Source organism: Silurus meridionalis, chromosome 9 (assembly GCF_014805685.1).
Source record: "Silurus meridionalis isolate SWU-2019-XX chromosome 9, ASM1480568v1, whole genome shotgun sequence".
Classification (NCBI taxonomy): domain Eukaryota; kingdom Metazoa; phylum Chordata; class Actinopteri; order Siluriformes; family Siluridae; genus Silurus; species Silurus meridionalis.
This window is the reverse complement of record NC_060892.1, coordinates 2166107-2186489: the sequence shown is the minus strand read 5'-3', so window position 1 is coordinate 2186489 and position 20383 is coordinate 2166107. Positions and strand designations below refer to the sequence as shown.

General features: G+C 40.9%; 1 protein-coding gene across 2 annotated transcripts in view; it reads right to left on the bottom strand.

Moving 5' to 3' along the window:
• The window catches only part of si:ch211-126j24.1 (phosphofurin acidic cluster sorting protein 2), a 71423-nt gene that overhangs the window by 8646 nt on the left and 42394 nt on the right, over positions 1 to 20383 (bottom strand). The window contains exons 9-21 of one of the 2 annotated variants that reach the window (XM_046857175.1): positions 16701 to 16852; positions 15240 to 15330; positions 15043 to 15129; positions 13148 to 13278; positions 9337 to 9469; positions 8706 to 8810; positions 7522 to 7628; positions 7198 to 7352; positions 6997 to 7107; positions 5611 to 5713; positions 4482 to 4514; positions 484 to 526; positions 347 to 389 (exon numbers count right to left, since the gene is read on the bottom strand). In XM_046857175.1, coding sequence (XP_046713131.1) covers positions 347 to 389; positions 484 to 526; positions 4482 to 4514; positions 5611 to 5713; positions 6997 to 7107; positions 7198 to 7352; positions 7522 to 7628; positions 8706 to 8810; positions 9337 to 9469; positions 13148 to 13278; positions 15043 to 15129; positions 15240 to 15330; positions 16701 to 16852 — 1294 coding nt within the window. The remainder of the gene's footprint in view (positions 1 to 346; positions 390 to 483; positions 527 to 4481; positions 4515 to 5610; positions 5714 to 6996; positions 7108 to 7197; positions 7353 to 7521; positions 7629 to 8705; positions 8811 to 9336; positions 9470 to 13147; positions 13279 to 15042; positions 15130 to 15239; positions 15331 to 16700; positions 16853 to 20383) is intronic. The other variant, XM_046857176.1, reaches the window with a different exon arrangement.

Here is a 20383-nt window from a genome sequence, read left to right as displayed (position 1 = left end):
GCCCTTAACCATTACCTTACTCACTTGTATGAATAAGATACTTGTAAGTTGCTCTGGATAAAGGTATCCACCAGATATGAATGTAAAGGGCTCAAGGGCCCAACAGTGGCAGTTTGGGGGTGCTGGGATTTGAACTTATGACCTTCCGATCCAGAAAGCAATGCCTCAACCACTGAGCTTCCACTGATTCCCTCTGATTAATACCCTCCTGTTCCATAGAAAACAGGAGGGTATTAATCAGAGAAAGCAACCAAGAGGTCAGGGGTGACTCGCCACTACCACCACCATGCTTCACTGTGGATGGAATGATGCACTGTTTGTGGTATGTCAATGCAGAGGCTCGTACCTGACGTGGACAAGTTGTGCTCAACGATGCCTACTTTGACCAGCTGGAAAAACAAAACAAAACATGATACAGTTTCATCCTCCTGAACAGAAAGACATCTGCAAAGTTTATGTACAAAGGTTCATCAGTCCGCTTACCCCAATGAACGGCACAAACTTCTGGCACGAGTCCTCATCGGGGCTGTGTGGTGAAGAGAACAGTGAGGAGATCAGTGTTAGAACGTTGAGCTCAGACGCACATATGGGTCTGACGTTAGCGAGTCAGTGAGTGGCTGGGTGGATGTGTGCTTGGGTGTCCAGGTGTGAGAAACGAGTCATGTCTGGCACAGTGACAAAGGCATGGCGCCACCTCCTGGTGGCAGGGTGCTGTGCGGAAGCGTGGGGTCATGCCATGGAGTTCATGAGTTGATGCTGCTTACAACCTCCACCAGTCAGGTGCAGTGTAAGGCAGTGGACGGCAGTGTGTGAGGATTTCACTAATACCCTGTACTCCAATACTGTTGTGGAAATGGATGGACAGAACGGCGTCCTGAACTTGAATCGATGATCAAATTTCCAAACTGCTACAAATGTTTGTGTGAAAACCTCTGGACAAAAGTTTGTGACCACCTGAACATCCACATTGAGTCACCATTTGCTCTTATAATAACCTCCACGCTTCTGAGAACATGTTCCAAATGATTTTGTGGAGATTTGTGGAGATTCATTCAGCCACAAGGGCGTTAAATTGAGAAGGTCTGGGGTGCAGTCAGCGTTCACATTCATTACGTGCAACAGGGTTGAGGTCAGACCTCTATAGCAGGAGATCTACTTCAGACCACGTCAAGCAGATCTTCAAGTAGCTGGTTTTGTGCACTGTTGTGCTGGAGCAGGTTTGAGTCTCTAGATCTTCTAGTTTTAATTCTAATTTCATTCTACCACATCCAAAAATGTTCGATGAAATTGTGTGCCTTTGACTTTGTGGTAACATCAAAGGAAAGTCAGGTGTCCCAATACTTTTGTCCAAATATACAGTAGGTGTCCCAATTAGAGATACTTAAAAAAATGGCGCTTTATCAATATGTTTATTATTAAATTATGCGGCCACTCAGTTAATAAATTCCGGAATGGAAATACAGACGGTCCCCGAGTTACGACGGTTCGAGTTTTCGATTTTACAAAAACGTTGACAATGACGACATGTTGAAATTGTAATAATGTTTGCCTTTTTGTGCGCCATTTAAATTTTCGTTCGATGTGTTGCGATGCTGTCAGGATGTCCGCCTTGTGAGATGCCTTACTCGAGCCAGCGGTCAGAGGACCCTGACCCTGGAGTTCAGCGGTCTCGGTGTTAGACGGATACTTTTTCCGTGCTTTTAGTGTTTCAAAGCCTAATTTTAGTTCTTGTGTCTCTTTTATTGTCTCTTTTATACACTATAGAAGTGTAAATTGCTCTGTTTTGCTAAATGTGCTGTAATAAATGACAGTAAACTACCCCATACTGATCACCACTCTTTGTAAGCCATTGTAAGTCGGGGACCACCTGTACGATTATCCACGCATTTTTCTACATGTCAGCACATTTCTACCATGTGCATATACATTTCTGATAAAAAAATGATGAAATGTTCATCAATTAGCTTTGTGTGTGACAATGCTGCTGCTGCTGCTGATGAGACGAAACAGTATTGGAACACAGGGTTCATGCTATACACCGTTTCCTTCTGACCATCTCCGATTATAGAAAGACCTTCTCGCCTACGAAGCTGATGTCTGAACCCGGAATGAGGATGAAGAAAGTGTCGGTGCAAAAGTACACTGGCGGATGATGACTGGGGATTTTTCAGGCGGATGATTCCTGAGGTACAGCAAGCATGCTGTGATAGAGTATTTTTAATTTAATGTTCATGTGTCTAAACATGATTCGGATTGTGTGTGTGTTTAGAGGACACGTTTAGAGGCACATGTCCTCTGGCAGAGATCCACGTTTAAAGAAGCGAAAGTCACCTTACTACGCTTTTCATTATTCTCTCTCTAAATCAACGTTCGTGTCATTCTCTCGTGCGTTTTATACGATTTTTAATACCCCCCCTCCCCCTTCTCCGTTTTCGTTTTCCGATATCCTTCTCTCTTTATATTCTCCTGTACGTGAGCTAGTAATTGCCAGTGTGACCTTTTCCGCTTTATGTTTTTGTCCTTTTCCTAAAGACACACAGGCCCGTTTAGACCAGTCTTTCAAGCTAAGAAACTAAGACCCTAATAATTATTTATATGATGGGTGTAATTATATAGTCACAATTTTTATGCAAACAATTATATCAAATTTACTTTTAAACAATTTGGCAGTTGTTCAAAATTCAGCTTCTAGGATTCTGACAGGTCCGGTGAGCATACAAGGTGGTAACAAAAAGTATCGAGAACGGTGTCAAAAGGGCTTTGAGCTGAATCTCCACAGGAGCGAAGGGTGGGTGCGGAAGTGAGATCATGTTGTGTGCGAGGAGGAGCTCGGTGACAAGGTGTGCATGTGGGCAAAATAGCACCGGTTGCACAGCAACTTAAGAAGGTCGGTGCTTCCTGTGACTGTGCGTGCAGCCTTGTGCTGCCATCTGTTGGCGTGTTACAAAACGAATCTCGGAACCTTTTGATACCACCTCATATCGCACACTGTATATTTAGCAGACGCCGTGATCCATTTACATACTCTACAGACGCAATAGAACCCGCTTCGTCAACTGTCACACCACAATCCAGATGTGGACTCCAAAGTATTCGGTGCCGAAAGGTACAGGGAGAAAAATGGCCGCCATTCAGCCATTTTAACATGAACATGCTTTCTATAGTAGCCAATCACAGGCATGTCCATGTCTAGAGAACGAAAACAAATATCTAAAAACTAAAAAAATGTTTAAAAACGAACGAATAAAGCAAAAAAAAAACCCTCGCCATTATGAATCTTTTACCTGTAAAAAGCTTGGAAACACCTTTTATAGTTTTTGAGAGACACATACATGTTCTTTTTTTTTCTTCTATGCAACAAACTCAAGTAATGTAGCGGAATGAGGTTTCATTTGACCAAACAAATCTATAAATGTTCCGCTTTATTTTTATTTTAAAATCCTCCCTCAGCATGAAGAACAGCTTTACACGCTCTCGGCATCCGGACACTTCCTTTTTCTGTAATACTTCGCCGTGCCTCTTGGAAAACTTGTCAAAGTTGGAGATTAATTGATTGATTGATTTCTTTTTTCCTTCCTTGTGATGCAGTTCATTCCAGAGCAGTTCAGACTGGGCAGGTGGTTCCATGATAGATATCACTCCAGACGACCGTCTGCTCTCTAAATAACACTTACAGAACTCAGACGTACGCTTCGGCTCATCGTTTTGTCGTACGGTGACGTCGCTTCCACTGAGCCGCAGTCCAGACGGAACTTTACGGTGTTGAAGTACGGAACAACCTCAAACCATTTTGATCAGTCTGATCACATCTTCTCTCCTGTTCATCATCTTACACAAGTTCTTCTGTTGGAGACAATAATGTCCCATTTGGATGCCACAGAACTTACTTCCACTCATTAGTGCGTAGAAACAAAGGGAACATGAATGTGGACTGCAATTCCGTCTGGACTGCGGCTCATCGGAACTGATTTGACGAAGTCTAGACGGAATTGTGGAATGGTAGCCATGTTCGTTCGGTATTCTTTACTGAATAACCATGTTCTCCAAATATAAACAGGAACTGGTGATGATAAAGCGAAGTATATTTCATTCAAAACCTACTGTTCTGGTTATTAATACTGTAAAATGACTAAGATTGTTGCATAGAAACTAAAGGAACATGCATGGATCTATTCAAAAATAGCCATAAAACACCGAGTTTCCACACGTTTACAGACACTTTGTTTGTAACTCGATTTAAATGTTTGAACATCGATAGAGATCAATGAAAAATACAGTTGTGTTCCTTAATCTAGTTAGAAATGCTGTTAAAATCCTTAGTGCACTCATTCAGACTGAAACAGACCGACACACACACACACACACACACACACACACACACACACACAAATTTAAATTAGCATCGTGACGCATCGAGTATGAGCGGGTTAGACACGACAGGGGGCAAAACTGAGAACGTCGACCCACACATGATCATGTACCTGATGTAAAAATCAAAATACAAACTTCTTTTCCTTGAGTGGCAACAAAAGACAAAAATAAAAAGGAGGAAAGAAACCCAAACAGAACAGCGTTACACATCTGCTTACGTCCCGAGCTGCTTCTCAATGCAACAAAAAACATAAAAAAAGCACATAAATAATAAAAAAATAATAATAAATAAAAATGTAGACCAGAATCAATTAATAGACATTAAAAGGAATTTTTAATTATTTTGATGAAATCCTTTTAACACAGTTATATTGATACACATAGATACACTGTATGGCCAAAAGTTTGTGGACACCTGAGCATAAGATTGGAATCTACTTCATTTAGAACGGCCCGTTCCACATCCAGTCTCCTCTTATAATGAGCTCCACTTTTGTGGGAAGATGTTCCACTAGATTTTGTGAAGATTCATTCAGACACAAGGGTGTTAGTAAAGTCAGGTACTGATGGTGGCGAGGTGAGGAGGCCTGGGTGCGGTCAGGAGAGCTTTCGCTCTAAGCCATGGAAAGCATATCTTCACGGAGATGGCTTTGTGCACAGAGGCATTTTCATGCGAGGTGGGCCGAAGAATCGGCGCCGATAGTCCGTTGCTGGAACTTTCAGGCAATCGGCAAAAATGCATAAAGATAGTTTTTCCGGTCTGTTTCCATTACGAGAGCGGCCTCTAGAGGCGAATCACTGATAACACGTGATGCTCGTTGTTACATGTGCTGCACGGAGAGCACAATATTATATTTATCGTTTGTAATTTCTCAATTATATAATTATATTTATCAATTAATATAATAATAATGATTTCATTTAGCATTATTTCCATTATTCGGTACCTCTAATTGTCATGCTGAAACAGGATTGGCTCTTGTAGTCCAATTGAAAGGAAAATTTCATTATTTATTGTGTGCCCTCAGCTTTGTGGGAACAGTTTGAGGAAAAACTACATCTGGCTGGAAAAAAGTTCAGGTGTCCCAGTACTTTTGGCCGCACAGTGTGTATCTACTCTGCGTTAACCACATGAACATTTCTAACAAGAGAAGTAACAACGTAAAGCCTTTACGCATATTTATGCCACACCATTGGTTTATTTTTTACTAACACACACACACACACAAGTGTGAGTACCTTTTCTGTTTGTAGGTAAGCATGGCCTCAGAGATGGGGAAGTGATGGGACATGTTGGCTCCCGCCAGATACTGAGACACTCGACCGGCAACATCTATGGTGTCTGTTCAGATGGAAGTCAAATAAGTGAATAACGTCTCAAACGTACGTAAATATTCGTATATCATTCGTGTAACTGATTACCAATTAATCAAACAGGTGTCCTGTGGTAACAATACGTCATAACAGGGATCAACTTATTATTCATCAATCAATATATTGATATTTGATCTACAGCATCTCATGCTGGGCTTCTTCACACACGTCTAGCCATGTGTGTCTGTGTGGTCATTCATGTAACGTCTACACCCAGTCGTCATACGTCCTTGTGTTCACGTTTCCTTTATGTCGACTTCCATGTCTGTCTGTCTGTCTGTCTGTCTGTCTGTCTGTCTGTCTGTCTGTCTGTCTGTCTGTCTGTCTATCTATCTATCTATCTATCTATCTATCTATCTATCTATCTATCTACTGATGATCTCTTCATCATGGCCCCTGTTAGTGGGTGGATAAAATCATTAGGCACCAAATGAAAATTTTTCCAAAATGGGCAAGCGTAAGTAAACAAGTTTGACAAATTGTAACGTCTAGACGACTGGGTCAGACTGTCTCCAACACTGCAGCTCTTGTGGGCTGTTTCCTGGTCTGCAGTGGTCAGTGTTACAGTTTAATAAATAAATAGTAGGTCAGGGCTTTAGATTTCACACCCACTTGCTTATTCGTATTACGGCCAATTAGGGTTGAAAAGGGGTGGAAACTTTCCGGTAACTTTATCTGGGAATTTTGGGGAATATGCGAAAACATATCAGGAATTTAGGGGGAATTAATTAGAAATTTGGGGAAATTTATATAAACTGTATCATATACAAACATAAATATACATTTTGTTTGGTCATTAACTGACATAAATGCAAATTATTACAAATTTGGGAAAATTTACTTTGATTTAATTGTTAGTATTAGTTTTACGTGAAAACTCATTTTGTGAAGTTATTTTGCATGCAGGGTTTGAGAAATGATGCGTGTTATGATATGAAGAAACGCACGGTGTATGTAGGGGGCGTGGCCTAGTAAGTGTGCATGTGATTGATGAATGTGCAGGTAGGAATTCTACTGAAATTGCATTCAATGTGTTTGTGTAACCAAAAGTTCCATGTTATAGACTAACCTGCAATTTTAGCAAATTTTCAGATTTTTAATATTAATTCCCATGGAAAATTTCCGGTCTTCAAAGGTCCTGGGAATTTGCAACCCTATGCCCAATCAGCGTTTATATGGGTTGTATTCTAGGAAATGAAAAATTCACACAGAATTCATTTTAAGGCTCAGAAAAAAACAAACAAAACGAACCTGATGTTGGGGCCTCCAACCTCCCAAACACGTCTCTCCAGGCAGCGTCCATGAAAATGCTGCTGAACTTATTATCAAATGACGAAATGTACTTCGCCACAGGGTGGCAACCTGAACGGCAGGAGAAAACAACATCAATGCAATCAAAACAGACACACGAATCCAGGAAATTTCCCTCATGTGGAAGTGTACAGGACGTACCGACAGGAATGACCAGGAAGCGGATGTAGCTCAGCCAATCAGGCGTCTTGTTCGCCAGCTGTTCCACGAAGCACCTCAGCACAGTGCTTAGGTAACTCTGGTCTCCGGCCACAGCCACCTTGATGGTGGGAGGCGTTTGTGCGTTGCAGTTGCAGCTGAGGAGAAATGGAGATCTTAGAAACCTCGATTGAAACATTCTCTTGGGTAATGTACTTCAGAGCTTCTCCACGGTGCTTAGCAACAGTTGCTATGCATGGGTGCTCAGGAAATCTGGTGATCAGGATGAGGGTTTTGTAGCAAGGTGGAAAAAAATCGGACACTTACAATCTCTGGATTCTGGTGACGATGGTGTTGAAGGCTGCCTGGACATCTGCAGCAGAGATGGTTGAGACGATGGGCTGCTTGTGCTCGTGGAGGATCTCGTTCAGATACTGCAGAAAGCAAAGCAGAGAGAAAAAGCGAAGACAGAAGATGAGAGAGATTGAGAGAAATTCTCAATCTGTTTTTTTTAAGGTCATTTGATTTAAGGCTACAGTTGAGAAGTTTTTCCTGGAGACAGAACAATCTATGCAACAAATTAAAATACACAAGTATTGGACAGTGAATGAAAGTTCTCTGGTGTCCAAATGTGAGATATTTGTCTCAAACAGAAGAGCGGAGTAAGACGGAGAAAGGGAGAAGATGTGATCAGACTCAATGTTTTGGGGTTGTTTTTTTTAGCAGTGAAGGTTCTGAAAAGTGAAAGGAATCCTGATTCAACACGGCGACAGTATTCTGTACTTCATCACCGTGAAGTTCCGTCTGGACTGTGTCTCGTTGGAACCGTCTTCATCGTACGACGAGACGATGAGCCGAAGCGCACGTCTGAGTTCTGTAAGTGTTATTTAGAAAGCAGACGGTCGTCTGGAGTGATATCTATCATGGAACCACCTGCCCAGTCACCACACCTCAATCCTACTGAACTGCTCTGAGATGAACTGCATCACAAGAATGAAAAAATAAATCTCCAGCTAGTGAAGAACAAATTTGGCAGGTTGTTACAAGAGGCACGGAGAAGTGTTCCAGCTGAACATTTGTAGAAATGAACTGTCTGGACAAGACATATCTTCCTGCAGCTGGCTTTGTGCACAGATTCAGATCTTCTAGTTTAAATGAAGAGAAAATTTCCATGAGAAACCTTTAAGGGGTGAGGGGGTGGGGGGTGAGCTGGGAACAGATGGCAGCTCCAAAAAACCCAGAAGGACGTCAATTATTAGACTTTAAACGTAGGTGTCCTCGGCATGGCAGTAATGGAGGTGCAGTGCGCTGAGGAGCAGGAAGAGATTTACAGCAGGGGCTAGAAAGCACACAGAGAACACCACCTGCTCCCTAACACTCACACACACACACACACACACACACACACACACACACACACACACACACAGTCATATCATATATAGGTGACATATAATAACCCACTGTGACAGATGTTCCCACACTTCCACACACAGGTGACGGATACACACCTGGCCCTGCCAGTCGGTAGTGTTGATGAGGATGATGCTCTCCGGCAGCTGCTCATCCGAGTTGAGGATCTGATTGAGCTGATCGTACACACACTTCCTGGGAACCTGGAACAGCATGACCAGACGCTATATACTCATCTAATACCACAGTTATCCATTTTCTATCTATCTATCTCTATCTATCTATCTATCTATCTATCTATCATCTATCTATCTATCTATCGCCTGTATACATTTCTTTCTTTCTATCTATCTATTCATCTATCTATCTATCTATCTATCTATCTATCTATCTATCTATCTATCTATCTATCTATCTATCTATCTATCTATCGCCTGTATACATTTCTTTCTTTCTATCTATCTATCTATCTATCTATCTATCTATCTATCTATCTATCTATCTATCTATCTATCTATCTATCTATCTATTGACTGTATACATTTCTATCTATCTATCTATCTATCTATCTATCTATCTATCTATCTATCTATCTATCTATCTATCTATCTATCTATCTATCTATCTATCTATCTATCTATCTATCTATCTATCTATCTATCTATCTATCTATCTATCTATCTATCTATCTAGTATGAATACAGATGTGGTATCTGCAGCAGTGTTTACCTGCACAGTGAGTCTGGAGTCAGGTGAGGTTTCACTGTCGATGCTGCTCGTTCTGTCGCTCTGAGTTTTGGAGCTCTGTCTGTCCTTCATAGAGGTGCTGCGCGGTCGTCTCTGCAGCTTACTGTCTGTCTTACTGCGGACACAGACAGGGGACGCAGCATTTCAGCTGTGATCCTTCAACATCCAACCAGTACAGAGAAGTTTCCCCCAGCCTCGTCATGGCAACCATCATTCAACCATCTATTCATCCAGCCACCCATCCGTCCATCCATCCAACCATCTATTCGTCCATCAATCTATATATCCAGCCACCCATCCGTCCATCCATTATCTATTCATCCAACCATCTATTAATCCATCCATCTATTCATCCAGCCACCCATACATCCATCTATTCAACCATCTATTAATCCATCCATCTATTCATCCAGCCACCCATCCGTCCATCCATTCAACCATCTATTCATCCAACCATCTATTAATCCATCCATCTATTCATCCAACCACCCATCCATTCATCCATCCATCTATTTATCCAACCATCTATTCATCCATCTATCTATTCATCCATCCATCTGTTCATCCAACTATCTATTAATCCATCCATCTATTCATCCAGCCACCCATCCATCCATCTATTCATCCATCAATTTATTCATCCAACCATCTATTCATCCATCCATCTATTACAGTTTTTCTCAGTCACTTTGGAGCGTTTCTCAGATCAGAAATGAAATTCTCAAAACTACTTGTTCAAACTCGACATCATTTAGTCATTTGTGCTCATCATAAGAACATTTCTTGTTGCTTTGATCAAATTGCGAATGCTTTTGTACATAATTTAATCGATTGTATACAAGTGTCTGCTTTTTCCTTCATTATCATTTGTTTATGTTTTTGTTAAACAAAATGTATTATACTGGTTTCACCTGAATGGTCTTAACCCCCAAAGTTCATTGCATAAGTCAATCAATGCAAAATAGTTAAACCAGTTGTCAAAATTTGTTCAGCTCTTCTTTTTTCTTTTTCTTTTTACAGGTTTATTAAACTTTTTTGGTAAATGTGTCTTGAATTGATGAATTGTGCAGATGAACCTTGAATGTCAATAATGAAGGGGCGTGTTCACTTTCAGATCAACCAATAATCAACTAGTTATCTAAAATAGGTCAAGGCTGAATCTCTTGAACCTTTACTGTAATTGGCGAGTGCATATAAAACGAGAAAAACACAGATTTACAATTGTTGAAAATGGATGAACAGCTAGGAAATGAACATGGTCGAGAGCCAGGAATAAGGATGCATGCTGGAAGGGTCAGGAGGCAAAATAGAGGAAGAGGAAGACGAGGCCAGAGACAGAGACACATTTCAGATGAAATTAGAGCCACTATTGTGGACCATGTTGTCAATCATGTCCTCACAATGGTATTGCAGGGGGTGATATCTGTTGTGATGTGGATGAAAATCTGAGGCCCGACAGACCGGGACGTCAGGGGGTAGAGACAGATTACACTGTATAGTGCAGCATGTGCAGTTCTGCCTAAAAAGTGTTTCCTATGTTTACCTTTTGAAATTTTAACTTGTGTCTTTTTATTTTCTATCACAATGACAGTGTATTGTAATTTTCAGTCAGTCCACTAGTAAAGAAAAATAAAAAAGTGTGAATCCTGTCCAGTCTCTTACAATCAACATCCCACATACAGTAATGTGTACATTTGTGCTGTTGAAATTCAGAGTTGGCAATTCAGCCTCGTGCATTTTCAATACTTGTAGTCCAAAAGATAGTTTACATCAGAAAATACTAAAATAAAGCAGTCATATTAAAAAAATGACTAAACAGTTTGACTATCTTGTTCGTAAACAATGATAAAAGGACTTGTTATTTTGATGGTAATGATATGATCATTTACACAAATACTTACTTTTAAGAGAAGTACTAAGGATTTTGAGAAAAAAACAGGCTTTTGCAAGAAATCCAATGTATTGTGCTGTTCGTTCACATTGTTTTGAGAATGCACTTACTCATCCGTCCATCCATTCATCCATTTATCTATTCATCCAACCATCTATTCATCCAGCCACCCATACGTCCATCTATTCAACCATCTATTCGTCCATCAATCTATTCATCCAGCTGCCCATCCGTCCATCCATCTATTTATCCATTCATCTATTCATTCAGCCACCCATCTGTCCATCTATTCATCCATCCATCCATCCATCCATCCATCCAACTATCTATCTATCTATCTATCTATCTATCTATCTATCTATCTATCTATCTATCTATCTATCTATCTATCTATCTATCTAATTGCTGCTACACACTCGTTTGAGATGTAAACAGTACGTCTTCCTTCACTCATATTTTGTCAGGATTTTTGTTTCACAGGATTTTATTTGCACCAGTTTCCATCATGTTTATCAGAAACATTAATAGATTGTTGAGAAACATTTGAATGAAGAGAAATATCAGTTAACGCTGTAATTTCATGCTCCAGCGATCTGTTTGTCAAAGGCTCTGTAAAACAAACAGACTAAAAATGAGAGTTTCTCCCCTTTCAGAGCAGGACACACGTCTCCCCGTCCACTGTCCACAGGGGGCGTCTGACGTCTGACTGTTCAACCTCACGCACATCGACATGAAGCTTCTAAATCAAATCACTTCTCCTAAAAGCATTTCATTACAAAATCCAATCTTTCTAACATGCGCATTAGTGAGACCAAAATCATCTCCAGCATCAGAGGAACATCAGAGAGCCACCACATGACTCATGACTTCTAATGAAGTGTCTGAAACACTCCACAATGCCTCGCTGCCACGTGGAGGACTGCTGCTCCTAATGAGCTCGTTAGAAGATGAAAAAACATTCACAGGTTCTCCTGAGGAACACTCCTGAGTCTACCTGAGACACAGCACAAACTCCACAAACACCAACACAAACACACAAACGTAAACGAGACGCACAAACACTACAACATCAATCTGTAATGAAGAGTTCATAAGCATTGTAGGTGTTAATAAACACTTCATTACAGATTGACAACTCACACACAACTCACACACGACATACATAACACAACAACTCACACACAACTCACACGACATACATAACACACAACAACTCACACACAACTCACACACGACATACATAACACACAACAACTCACACAAAACTCACACACGATATACATAACACACAACAACTCACACACAACTCACATAATAACTCACACACATATATATATATACATAACACACAACAACTCACACACAACTCACATAATAACTCACACACATATATATATATATACATAATACACAACAACTCACACATAACTCACACACATATATATATATATATATACATAACACACAACAACTCACACATAACTCACACATATATATATATACATAATACACAACAACTCACACACACAACTCACACACGATATACATAACACAACAACTCACACACAACTCACATATATATATATATATATATATACATAATACACAACAACTCACACATAACTCACACACATATATATATATACATAATAACACAACAACTCACACACAACTCACATATATATATATACATAATACACAACAACTCACACACAACACAACACCAAGAAAGAAAGGAAGAAAGAAAGAAAGAAAAAGAAAGAAAGAAAGAACAAATAAATAAATAAATAAATAAATAAATAAATAAATAAATAAAAGAAAAACAGACAGACAGACAGACAAACAGACAGACAGACAAACAGACAGACAGACAGACAGACAGGGGGGTGGGTGTGACTGTACCTGGGTGACATCATGTTTTGGGACTCGGTTTTGCAGATCTTGGCCAGTCTCTCGACACTCATCTCCCAGCTCAGGTTGGCATCATGTTGGCTTGGAGCTCCTCCCACTCCTGCGTCCTCCTCAGCCGCCTCCTGCAGACACAACAACGTCACACCAGGCAAGACATCCAACGGTTGTCATGGTAACAGCCACTGAGCTAGACCATAGGAAACAAATCAGAACCTGCGAGCACAGATGTCCTTGAGGGGGTGGTTTTACACGTGAATGTGTGTGTGTGTGTGTGTGTGTGTGTGTGTGTGGGTGTGTGGCTGTGAGACCCACAGAGAGAGGAATATGTAAGTGAAAGTCAGCATGCAGTAACACACCCTGCTTTCACCTCAGTATTAGATGCACGATTTACAGATCGAAATCAGGAGAAGAAGCATCACACACACACACACACACACACACACACACACACACACACACACACACACACACACACACAATCACACCAACATCCTGTTCATGCCACGTGTTTCCCTCTTACACCATACCGCTTAGTCCCAAAGATAATAAATGAGGCGTGACTTCCATGTGACAGTTCCACTCCCAATTAAGGAGGCGTGGCCTCTGCTTCTATCAGTCCCAATAAAGAAGGTGTGGTTTCCTGTTTGATCATTTACAACGACGGAGGCGTGGCCTCTACTTCTATCAGTCCCAATAAAGAAGGCATGGCCTCTTAGCAGATCACTTTAAATAAAGGAGGCGTGACCTATGTGATTGTCAGTCCCAATAAAAGAGGTGTGACCTATGTGCGTGACACTTCCAATAAAGTGGGTGTGGCCTATGCTTTAATCAGCCCCAATTAATTATGCATGGCCGCTGCTCCTTTCAATTCCAATAAAGAAGGCGTGGCCTCCTGTTGTGTCACTTCCAATAAAGGAGGTGTGGCTTCTGTGCTTGTCAACTCCCAGAACAGGACTTATGGCCTTTGCTCTTGTCAGTCCCAATAAAGGATGTGTGGCCTCTTCTCCTGTCAGTCCCAATAAAAAAGGTGTGGCTTCTGAGTCTGCTAGTTCCAATGAAGAATTTTGGGCCTCTACTCCTGTCGGTACCAATTAAGGAGGTGTGGCCTCTTCTGTCAGTACCAATGAGGGAGGTGTGGCCTCTTCTGTCAGTACCAATGAGGAGGTGTGGCCTCTTTTTCTGTCAGTACCAATGAAGGAGGTGTGGCCTCTTCTCCTGTCAGTACCAATAAAGGTGTGGCCTCTTCTGTCAGTACCAATGAGGAGGTGTGGCCTCTTTTTCTGTCAGTACCAATGAAGGAGGTGTGGCCTCTTCTCCTGTCAGTACCAATAAAGGTGTGGCCTCTTCTGTCAGTACCATTGAAGAAGGTGTGGCCTCTTTGTTTAACAATCGCAATAAAGGAGGCATGTCCTCTGCTGCTGTCAATCCCAATAAAAAAGGCGTGGCTTCTGTGATCATCATTCCCAGTTAAGTCCTATGGCCTCTGCTCCTTTAATTTCCAATAAAGAAGGCGTGGCTTTGATGTCTGCTAGTCCCAATAAAGGAGGTGTGTCTTCTTCTCCTGTCAGTCCTAATAAAGGTGGCGTGGCCTCACAGTCATGAGCTGATATATAGTTCTTTTTTTACATGAGCTGCATGTGTACCTCATCGTCTCAGCAGGAGTTGCTGTGAAGCCGTGGCTCAATGAGGCAGCAGCTTCATCAGCCATTAACACACTGATTCTAAACACACACACACACACACACACACACACACACACACATACACTAGAGCACTCGAGCGAAGTGTAATAGAGCTCTCGCTGGGTCTGATTCCATCTCACTGAACACAACGATAACGAGACCAGCGTCGCGAGTGAAAGAGAGAGAGGAGAGACAGACACTGACCACCGCGGTGATATCCGACACAGACGTCTCATCCTGGAAGCGTCCAGCTGCTGCTCTCTCCTTTTCAACAGCCAGCATGTCGGCACCCTACACACACACACACACACACACACACACACACAGCACAGGGTATGAGAGGTCAGAGATGGCTTCCTCTGTAGCAGGAATTGTGTGTGTGGCTGTGATTGAGGTCTTACAGCACTCTGTTCTCTCGGTTGACTCCTCTGACTGTGCAAACTTCCGATTTCGGTCTGCGAGCTGGAGTGCGACATTCCCTCGAAGAAAGGCCTGGAAGACGTCATGAGGTTAACGAACTGAACGATTTTGAAGGATGAGTTTGAAGGATATGACTTAGACAGCTGCAGATCAGCAACAGCATGAATTTGATATTTAAACACAGAAATGAAGGAACTGGTTTCACTTCCTGTCAGGGTCAGCCATGATACAGTGCCCCTAGAGCACACAGGGTTAAGGGTCTTGCTCAAGGGCCCTACAGTGGCAGCTTGGAGATACTGATGCTTGAACCATCAAATATCTGATCAGTAACCCAGAGCCTGAATCACTATATCACTATCACTTCCCCAGGGTCTCGCCTATCTCAGGTTCTCAGGAAACTGGGATCAGCCATGGTACAGCGCCCCTTGAGGGAGATAGGGTGAAGTGCAGCCATGCTCAAGGGTCCAGGGCTTAAACCCCTGATTTTCTAATCAGTAACTACTGCACTACTTTTTCTTTACTTCAAATAAATCTCTGGAATAAATAACCCACATTCATTCACAGGTTTTGGTTCATGTGCCATGAAACACTCGTCTCCACAGACATACGCTGGGAGAATAAATCTAAAAGAGACTGAAAATACCACAGGAAATGAGTAATCTTGTAGTTTGTCTGTTCGTAATGATTTGCTCTCATCTTCTAAAAGTGCTAACAACTCGCGCAACATATCCACGTTCTTAGAAATAATGCAAGAGGTATCAAGAGGTACTTCTTTTCAGAACATAGTAGCAAAAAAAACGTTTTTAAAATGTAAAACTAGTAAATATTTTCTGTTCTTATTAGAAAAGGTGTAATTTTGACGTTCTAATAAAAGCATCTACAATAACATCTGAGTGTTGATGCCTTCTCTTTTAATTGTATATACGCAGTGGTGGATGAAGTGCACAAATCATGTATTTGAGTTCAAGTAGATCCACTCAGTAAAAGTGTCCCTTTAAACTGTCACTTGAGTAAAAGTACAAAAGTTTTTGCCTTCAAATGTACTTAAGTATCCAAAGTAGTGATTTATTATAACTATAATGTTCCTGTTATCATTTTTATCACGATTCTTTACTTAATCACCTCAGTTTATGTGAAAAGACTCGAATGTGACTCTCAGCACACTGATCTATTAATAGAATGATATTAATGACTCAAACACTGATTGATTTCTATTATAATGATCATGAACTCAAAACCTTTTCAACTACTTCAAACTACTACAAATTTAATTCAAATTCAAATTCAAATAATCCCACGTGTGTTGTGGTGAGATCGAGTCTGGAGTTTCTTCATCATTAATTCCTCTCTAAATGTTCTGCTTGATGTTGAACTGACGCTGAACTGTATGTTGGTGATCAGTAGATGCACCAAGCGCCGATCAAAACAAGTTTAAAACTTACTTCAGCTTGGGTTTAGGGGTACTGAGGACACTGTCGTTGTCCTCCATCTCCGGCCCACTGTCGCTCTGGTTGTACACCTCCAGGCTGTCGTATAGCAGATCCAGATCCTCCTCTACCTCCTGGGTCTGATCCACCGGGTCCGAATCCAGAACCTTAAACAGCAAACACACACACAGAAACACACACATATGAGGTGGTATCGAAAAGTTTTGAGAATAATGATTTAGCAATTTAGAACAAAAAGCAAACATGTGACTCTGCCTGACACGGTTACAAATCTGCCACAGAGACGTTTCACGTGACATACGTTTGTTACACGGTGACGCTGCGACACGCGCGCTTCAAGAGCGGAAAAACATCACTGGAAGACGACGAGAGATCAGGACCCTCGACAAGCTCGCCCCCCGAAAAACGTTGAAACCGCATGGCAACTCGTGCGCGATGACGTCAGATCTGTATTGCTGTGCAAGGGGACTATTTTGAAGGTGTTGGTGTGTAAACATCGATAAATAAACTATTTTCTTGTAAACAGAGCGAGTTTTCACACTTTTTTGATACCACCCCGTACACACACGCATGCTTAAAGTTGTGTAACAGCCCCAGAGCTGTGTAACTAATTCTAACAATGAGGATAAAAGGGATTCATTTTGCATTTGGTTTTGCATACAAAAAAGCTTTCCATCGCAGGACGAGGGATGAGAAGGACGCGTCTGTGCGTGAGCGCCGAAAAGCACGTAACGTACGGAAAGCATTCTGCACCTCTGACACTGCCTACGGCACTTGGCATTTCGTGCTTGAGTGCCTTTCGCATTTTTTAAAATGTGAAAAAAAAACAACGCGACCTGGCGTGATGTTAATAATCCGTCTGAACAACGGGGTGATGTAACACGGGCATAACCTGGTGTTCTGTTCCTCGCAAACCAAAAGCAGAACCGATACACTTCACAATGCAGGAAATCGATGAATAAAATGACCCTACGTACGATTTATTCGATTTATTACAACAATTATGACCTCGGAAGGGGTGAAGGATGACGTGGTTCCTCTGAGAAACATGCACACACACACACACACACACATATATATATATATATATATATATATATATATATATATATATATATATATATATATATATATATATACACACATACACACTCATGATGCGCACAAACAATGAACCGTCCGGGGTCGTCAAATGCACCGGCGCGTTTTGCGATATTTTTTCCCCATTGCGCCGAAACAAACTTAAATCAGTCTTTTTCCAATCGTACAAATAAGAGCAATCGTTTAAATCTGTAAAGGGGAGACTTTTCTTCCTTTGCCATCTCAGGGAGTTTTTCCTTCACCACAGTTGCTCATCAGGGACAAACTTACTCACAAAGAACATATTTACTTTTAATCACCACATTATCTGTGTAAAGCTGCTTTGAGACAATGTTCATTGTTAAAAGCGCAATACAAATAAAAATGAATTGAATTGAACAGCCCATATATTAATATGATGTGGGGTCCAGTTACAGCGTGACACTAAAACAGGTAGTAATAATCACTACTTTTTACTGAAGTACACGTCAGAGGCCAAACTTGTGCAGTCAGAACTTCACCTTTTACCAGAGTCTTTTAACACATCAGTATCTGCACTTCTACTTCAGTGAAAATATGTGTGTACTTTTGCCATCAGTGAATCCAATCCATGTAAAGCAGATCTTCATGAAGCTGGGACAGGGTTCAGGTTTCCTAATTCAAGAGAACTAGTGCCTCTGACATTGTTGAAACAGTTTAAGGAAGAAGCATTTATACAAGTGCAATAGGCGGGTGAATACTTTTGACGTGTGTATTTGATAGTTTTGGTGGAAATGTTCTATAAAACCTGAAATTTGGGGCTACTTTTATAAGTTCAAATGGTCACCTGGTAATAAAGTAATGAATAATGAGAACATTTTTGCGTGTTTTTAGAGACTTTTCACTTCCTTTATCTCACACACACACACACACACACACACACACACACACACACACACACACACATATATTTCACGCATCTTAGCTTCCTGAGAAACATAAACACAGCTATACTGCACATGATGGACGCCCAGACGCTGCTGCACTTCCCCATCGAGCTCGCAGCCTGTAATTGAACCATTTGTTCGATCTGATCTCATACACACACACACACACACACACACACACACACACGTACGCGTATGCGCGCAGCTCCACTTTCAGTAATCAGTCTTGTCCCTAACAAGCTCGCAGAACGCAAAAACAAAGCCATAACCGTCGACAGAGGTGGCATTTGGGTACTGATTAATGCAGCTACGTGCCGTCTGGAGTCTTCAATTAAATTCAGAGTTATTAAAATCATATTTCATAGCTGATGAACGTCTCAGGGCCGGGTGGAAGGCCATTACGGCCATTACATTGCGTGCGCCTTGACAGTTTCGGCGGTTCGTATTAAAGAGTCAGGTGTCTGTCACGGAGCTCAGGTGCCACCAAGGCTCACATTCTTATCTTTAAATGAATAATACATTTAAATTCATACGAAGAAACACATATGGCTGAAAAAGTCACGTGTTCTAATACTTTGGTTCGTACAAATAAATGTATATTATACGTGTCACACGTACGTTACAGCACAGTGAAATTCCTTTCAGTGAAATTAGGAAGCTGGGGTCAAAGAATTATTATTATTAATAATAATAATTTATAATTTATAATAATGTAATAATATAATTATAATAATTTAAGCAAATGATATATATTCTTATAATGATGAAAATCATAATAATAATTATTATTATTATTTATTATTATAGGAATATTTATTATTTGCTTAATTATATCCATATTATTTATATATAAAAAAAAATTATTAATTTATTTATTTTAACTACTGTAAACAATAATAATAATAATAATAATAATAATAATGAAAAAAAAAATAAATAATAATGATGACGCTTGGTGACCTCCGATTTTCTCTCAGTGTAGAACTTTATAGAATTATAAAGTCATTATCTGGACCTCGCCTGAAGGTGAGCAGTAACCTGACACATTGTTCCCTGACGAGGTAAAACCGCCAGCTTATGATACACGGAATGCACTTACAGAAAACCTCTAGCTGCACTATTCTGATTGGTTGGCATAAAATGTCTCAATCTTCCATGTTGAAGACCATAAAACCGTACAGTGGTCTGTTGTACTAAAGCTTCATGGCTGAGACTCCGGTAGCATGAAGTATCCGAGTCATGTCCCGCACGACCGGCCCAGGATACGTGGTTAACGTTAGAGAAAATGACAAAACAAACCGATTACACGAGCCTTAAAACAAAATTGCAGACGCGTTCACATGTCCACAGGCTACCGTTCAGAACAGCGTCCTTCTGGGAGCCGAATCAGGCAAGAACACAGACCGTTAACTCCCACCATGAACTCATATTAAGGCCGTTTATCTTCCGCTTTGCTCGTACGCTCCTCTTATTAGATTAAATTCTAATAATGCACAAGGATCCCGTGTCCCTGGGTTATTTTCTTTTTATCTGTCTGATGCTCCAGTGCCACGTTTTTTATTCCATGTTCGTATAATTAAAAAAAACGTTGCGTAGGTTTGCGTAAAAGCTGTGGCTGGTGTGGCAATTTCCTGCATTCTGCAGTATGTGGGGCTCAGGAGAGAAGAAAAG